Source organism: Neovison vison, chromosome 10, assembly GCF_020171115.1.
Source record: "Neovison vison isolate M4711 chromosome 10, ASM_NN_V1, whole genome shotgun sequence".
Taxonomy (NCBI): domain Eukaryota; kingdom Metazoa; phylum Chordata; class Mammalia; order Carnivora; family Mustelidae; genus Neogale; species Neogale vison.
Genome location: NC_058100.1, coordinates 60,087,330 through 60,094,035, shown reverse-complemented (window position 1 = coordinate 60,094,035; position 6,706 = coordinate 60,087,330). Strand labels below are relative to the sequence as shown.

The window sequence follows — 6,706 nt, the reverse complement described above, 5'->3', positions numbered from 1 at the left end:
CTGTGGTTGCCATAGAAATGCACTGCGAATTTTGCATCACGGAAGGAACCTATTGCCTCACAAGCCGCAGGTCAGAAGTCTGGGTGGTCTGGCTGGTTTCTCTGCTCTGGGTCCCACAGGGCACATCAAGAGGGCAGCTGATCCGGGTCCCTCCCTAGAGGCTCTGGGGGAGAATAGGCACCATGACACAGGCACCGTGTGGCTGTAGCCTGAGGTCCCCTTTCCTGGCGTTCTCAGCTTCTGGAAGGCCCTCACATTCCTGTGCTCACGGTCCCCTCCATCTGCAGAGCAGCAACGGCAGGTCCCTCCCTTTTCGTGGTTCAACTCTTTCTGGCCTCCTTTGCTGCCTCTTGTTGGTTCCCTCCTCCTGGGAGCTCCCAAGAGTGATCCGAAGCCGGTGCCAAGACACGGTGGACAGGGAGGGACAGAGGAAAGAGGTAGCTCCAGATGGGTTGAACAAGCACAGGGAACTATATAAGAGGCTTGTCTTGGGGGCCCGCTGGATGGTGGATCTCTGCCCACCTGCTCCTCACGGTTCTCAGATCGGCCTTAGCAGGGTTCTGTCCCTGATGGTCCCAGCCCCACATCCCTGTCTCAAGGCTGTCCTGGGGGCAGCTTCTGGGCAAGGGCAACCAGAAACCACATTCCAAGGACAGGGGAGGGACTGAAGAGCTTCCCTCACCTGGGTCCAGCTCACGGGTCAACCAGGACTCACATCTTCACATTGACCTTCCCTAAAACCTCATCTCTGTGCCTCCAGCAGAGAACGTTTTCTGCTTTGAAAGAATCCTGTGATGAGACTAGATGTACCTGGTCACTCCAGGATCATCTCCTTGTCTTGAGGTCGGTAACCTTAATCACAACTGCAAAACCCCCTTTGAAATATAAAATGAGGGACGCCTGGGTGGCTCAGTTGGTTGGACGACTGCCTTCGGCTCAGGGCGTGATCCTGGAGTCCCGGGATCGAGTCCCGCATCGGGCTCCCAGCTCCATGGGGAGTCTGCTTCGCTCTCTGACCTTCTCCTCGCTCATGCTCTCTCTCACTGTCTCTCTCTCTCAAATAAATAAATAAAATCTTTAAAAAATATATATATATAAAATGACTGTCACAGGCTCCAAGGATAGGGAGGCATGGGTGTGTTGGGGGAGAAAACCCTGCCTACCACACCGTCTCCCTGTGCGGAGGAACTCATCCTTCCATTCTGAAATGAGACCGATCTCCTGGATTTTTTAGATCACAGGAGATGCTGGGAGCAGGCCCACTCTTGCCCCTGATTGAATGGACTGGCTGGGAGCCCCCAGACCTTTTAGAGCTGAGCCACAGATAGGTCACTGAGTAGCTGGTGGAACCCTTTAGAAGGTATGGATACCCTTCTTATAAAAAAAAAAAAAACAGTGGTCTGCCCTGGTATTCACAGCATCCGACCTGGAAGGGCTTCATTCAGACGTCTTATGGGGGTGATCTAGGTCTTTCTGTCCGCACCAAGTCCTCTCCACTGCCCCCAACCGTACACTTGCCACATTCTCAGATCCCACCTGTCCAGAGATGGGCTCCATTTTCCCCTCCACTAGTCCATTGTTATTAATTAGCTTTTTAGGTAAAAACAGAGCCCAAGAACTTCAACAGCCAAACATAGGGAAACCCAGGTGCCTGGAAAGGTTACGTAAGGATGCTGCCAGCTGTGGCAGCTTCCAGGTGACCTGGTCACTAACGCCCATGTCCTCAGCAGAGCACGCTTATGGGGAGGGGGGCAGCCGTGCAGTGGGAAGGAATGTTATAACCCATGCCTTGGCGTAGGAATTCAACAGCTTTGCATTGTCCCTGCCTCAATTTCTTCATCTGGAAAATGGGAATCATAATACCTAGCTCAAGGAATTCGTTGCAAGAATTAAGTGACATAAGCTCTTTAAAATTGCCTGGCACAGCACCCTGGCTTACAGTGAGGGCTCAATAAGGCTTAGCTTGCTTGCCACACCATTGTCACCCCGGGTCCTGTCCCCATAACCACTGCCTGGGTGGGGGGGAATTTCTTCCAAAGAGATGCCATGTGTGAGTAATTGTTTACAATACTGGTTTTGGAGTGACAGTGGGGGGGTGGAGAATCTAAGTGCTATAAATGAAAGCTTAATCTAAACCTAGTTATTGCCGTGTTTGGGGGTCTCGGTCACCCCCTCTCTTCACGTCATTATGAGATCTTGTCCCCATAATTGCCTCCCTTCTCTCTAGAGTAAAGGGTACCAGAAACTTAATACAGAAACACAGAGCAAAACCATCACTTTATTTTGGAGGATTATCTACACTCAACTCTTTTGGCTACATTTTTAAAAAGTAAATACACATGGGTTCTGGTGGGGAAAATTCTAAAACCATGGGGGAAATAATGCAACTATGCACAGGAAATGCTGGGGGATGGGGTCAGGGGAGAGGTTAGGGCTCTCTGACCCCCAGAGCAATGACTCAGAGCTGATTCCCACCTTCTCCCTTTTAAGAGGAAAGAGCGACCCCATTGGCTTAAGGTCACAATTGTGACCCTGTTCCATCCAGAAACCAGGTGTCCTGACTCCCTGCCCACCGCCCCAGGTGGAAGCCCTTGGTCCTCCCTCCTAGCAATATCTCAGGGGAGTTTGTTCACAAGAATCCTGAATGGGTCAGCGTTTTGGGGAAAGGGTGTTCCTTTTTAGACCTCCTCCCTACCTAGGGAAACTGGGGGATTTTTTAAAGTTTTGTTGTAATTCCCATCATGTAGTAGAGTAAATCAGTTTGTTTCCCCAGCTCACATCATAGGGCACATTGTACCATAGTCAGCTGAGAATTTGCCAGAGAACAGAAACTCCCAGCAAGCAGTCTGTCTGAGCCAGCTGCATCCTATAACAAGGAGGCTGGGATTTCCTTCTAGAACTCAGCAGTCAGAGCTGCCTTAATGACTCATGTAAGTGCTTAGGGTGGGTGATGGTGCAGAAGAGGACAAAAAATGGAAGAACGTGCAGGAAAGGTAAAACAGGGTGCTGAGTGGGCCCAGGGGTCACCTGCTAAGGAGGAAATTAACACCTATGTCAAGACCTGTTTCTGTGCACCTGTCCAGCCGGACACCTGGGTGGCTTTGCCCGCCACCTAAGGCTCCAGCTTGCGGGGCACGGGTGCCCCGTCCCAGGAGCAGCTGCACTTCTGCACCCTCATGTTGGGCAGGCTGACCACCTGTAGCCTGGTCCTGCCTCCTTCCTTGACGCTCACGATCATGGGCAGCGAGGTCGTCTCCGAGGCGATGCACTGCCGCGGGCCCAAAAATGGCCACTCCAAGGGCAGGGGCCGCGGGGGCTGCTGGCAGGCGCCCACGCACTCGTAGGCCAGGAAGCCCGGGGGCTCCAGGACCCAGTTCTCAGCCCACTTCATCCCCTGCAGGTCAATGTACATCTCCTGGCGGCAGCAGCGGGTGGCCTCCGTCACGGGCGCCTCGGGGTCACAGTCACCCTGAGCTCTGCGAAGGGGGCGGAGTAAGGAGAGGCAGAGGTCAGCGGGGGGGGGGGGGGGGGCGGGGCGGGGCATCTGGGAGGGAGCTTTACCATCGAGCACTTCTTATGTTCAAAAGGCTGATTATTTGTGGCAAGGACGGGTCACTACCAACAGCCAAACAGTACATCACAAGTGACACTTGTCCTGAGACTGAAGGACAACTCCTGCGGGCACTCACTCCCATGGGCACCCTGAAATGCCCCACTTGGACTGAGCTGGCTTTCCCCCTGTGCCTTGTGATCGGGGTCCCCCGTGGGTCCCGGGCTCCTACCCGTAGGCCCCCAGGTCCAGCGTGTGCAGCTCCAGCTGGGGCTCGCCCTGCCGCGCTCCCTCGGGCCCCTGGGAAGCGAAGCGCACCAGCTTGTGGGCGCCCGAGGCCAGCGGGCCCAGGTGCTCCCTGTGCACCGTCACCTTCAGGAGCAGAGGCTGGCGAGGCCGGCTCAGCTGCTGCCAGAAGGTCACCGCCTCTGTCACGTCGAAGGCCTTCCAGCCGCTCTCGTGGAGGGACACCAGCCTGCGACAGGGCAGCACGGAGACGGGAGCCTGAGCTGGGCGCCGGGGTTTGCCCCAGGGAGCCTCCCCTCGCATCCACTGCGCTGGAGCCCCTCCACCCCCTCTCCCCCGAGCTAGGACTTCCCTTCCCTTCCCTCCCTCCCCTCCTCTCTCCTCCCCTCCCATACACGCCCCGCCCACGCTGCGACCTCCACACCCCCTCCCCTCCCATTCCCTCCTCTCCCTGTTTGCAACACCCACCTGGAGTCCACCAGCGAGGTGCGGTTGGAGCTGTCTTCGCGGACCTGCAGCCATTCGACGGTGACGCGGGCGCGGGCGCTGTGCGGGGACAGTCGCTCGTGCCTGCGCAGCGCGGCCCTGGGCACCGGCTCCTGGAAAAGGCGCAGCACCGCCCGCACCAGCTCGCTGTTGGGGGGCAGCCGCCGCTCCATGCTGAACACCAGCAGGTGCGTGGAGGCCTCGGACGCCAACCACCTGCCCGCCACCTCTGGAGACAGGAACAGGGTCAGGAGGCCTCTCCAGCACCAGGGCAGCTGCGAGGGGATCAGGATCTGGGGCCAGCCAATAGCAGTTCCCTGGGAGTCCCCAGGGAGATCGGCAGGGAAGTCCCCAGGAATCTGCAGGATGGATTTGGGGGCTGGGGTTTGGCCTCAGGTGCACAGGCACGCAGTTTTCTGTTTTGTTTGTTTTGAAAAATAATTTATTTTATTGACAGAGAGAGTGCACGTGGGCCCCTCAAGGGGAGGGGCAGGGGGAGGGGCACGGGGAGAAAGAGGATCTGAAGTAGGCTCCCCCGTCAGTGTTGAGCCCAGGAGGGCTCTATCTCAGGACCTAGAGATGATGACAACAGCCAAATTTAGGAGTCCATATTCAACCGACTGAGCCACCTGAGTGCCCCTAAGATTTTATTTTTAAGAAATCTCTATGCCCAGTGTGTGGCTCAAACTCACAACCCTTACTTCAAGAGTCACATGCAACCTTCGCTGGGCAAAGGGTGCACAGCAAAACTGGGCGGGCAGTCACCTCTGCCGAGTCTCCAGGCCTCCAGGCACCCACCCTCCCAGCTGGAAAGCAGCAGGTGTGGGTCCGTCCCTGGGCACTGAGGAGGGGAGCCCCAGCCCCACGTTGCTGAGAGGGTGCAGTGCCATTCACCTCTCCACAGGCTGACCTTGAAAAAGATGGAATCAGCCCTTCCCTCTCAAGTCACAAGCTGCCCCCCACTCTGGGAGGGAATCAGAGCCGGTACATACATACATACATACATACATACATACACACATACATACATACACACACACACCCCGTTTCCAGAGAAGCCAACAAGCTTAGAGACGTCGGGAGACTCGTCTAGGGCAGGACGACAAATAGCAGAGGGGAGCCCCGAACCTTCCTTTCTTGCCTCGACCTTGGCAGTGGGGCAGCTCCCCCTGGGCCTGAGCGGCAGGGCGCTCGGGGCAGACAGAGACCCCCTTCCCCAGAGACGCAGCCGTCCTCACACCCAGGGGCCCCTGCCCTGGCGTCCCCAGAACAGGCTCCTCCCATCTTCCCCCCGCCCGCCCCCAGCCGGACCCGGGCCCGGCGGCAGGGGTTCCTCACCTCGGAACCTCTGGCTGAACCTCTTCCCTCGAGAGCGGACCCCGTGGCTGCGCTGCAATAGGGCCACGTACTGGGCCACCACGTGCGCGGGGGTGACCAGCTCCTCCACGTCGCCTGCGTCCAGGACGGGCGCCTCTCGGAGCTGCAGCTGCCGCAGCAGGGTGCTGAGGATGTGCTCCCCGCTCAGGGCGGCCCCGGGGCCCGGCAGGGGCAGGGCCCACAGCGCCCAGCACAGCCACAGCGACCTCATGGGGTGGCGCTCGGAGAGAGGAGCAGCGGCGGCGGAGCAGACAGACCTGTCCCGGGAGGAGGCTTGAGGAGGGACGGGGCTGGCTGGGCTCAGGGTCGGACTGGCTTTATAGGCAGCCTGGGGCTGAGCCCGGAGGGAGGGAGGCCACACCTCTCAGACCCCCTGGTTGCTGAGCAGCCAGACAGGTCCAGGAGCCTGGAGGAGGGGGCCGTGGAGAACGCGCAGGGAGGCCTGTCTGGATGCCACACCAGCCTGGGGCCTCTGGCCATGGCTGTCTGGGCAGCTCAGGAGTGACTTTAGTGCCTCTTAAATTTCTCTGGCGCTACCCTGGTCCCAGCCTATGAAAAAGTGGGCCTATTCTGTATCAATCAGAATCCTATCAGGCGTCTGTTGAAATCCCTTTCCTGGAGGCCAGTCTGGGTCTCGGTGTGTTGGTCAGGAAGGAAGGAGAGCATTCTCCATTCCTGCCTGCTCTGGGCCAGGCCCCATCCAGCAGTACCCACAGAAGCCCCCAACCCATCTTCCCCTACTCTCCATCCCTTTGGAACCCCTCCTGCTCCTCTCCACAGACACTCCGAAGACCAAGTCCTGTCTGTGAGTGAGGAAGCCACTGCCGTCAGGCCTGGCTCTCTGGAGGTCCCAGGAAGGGCAACTATGCAAGTGTCTTCGCAGTCCCACAGCCGAGGCCCGTCAGCTATGCCAGTTGCTCTGGGAGCACTCCATGGCCTAAGTCTGGCCGTAGGCTCACACTGGCACTCAGGGGGACTGGGTCAAGGGACCAGGACCTGGAAAGTGAGACCATAATTGCCCAGAGTCCTGTCTTGTCCAAAGCCTTA

General features: G+C 57.8%; 1 protein-coding gene across 1 annotated transcript; it reads right to left on the bottom strand.

The window, feature by feature from the left end:
- Positions 1 to 2,258: 2,258 nt before the first annotated feature.
- LOC122918153 (left-right determination factor 1-like) lies at positions 2,259 to 5,937 on the bottom strand. Its single transcript, XM_044266301.1, has 4 exons — positions 5,621 to 5,937; positions 4,265 to 4,511; positions 3,783 to 4,025; positions 2,259 to 3,476 (listed from the first exon to the last, which is right to left on the bottom strand). The coding sequence occupies exons 1-4, from the start codon at positions 5,868 to 5,870 to the stop codon at positions 3,113 to 3,115; spliced, it is 1,104 nt and encodes a 367-aa protein (XP_044122236.1). The 5' UTR covers positions 5,871 to 5,937; the 3' UTR covers positions 2,259 to 3,112.
- Positions 5,938 to 6,706: the final 769 nt, after the last annotated feature.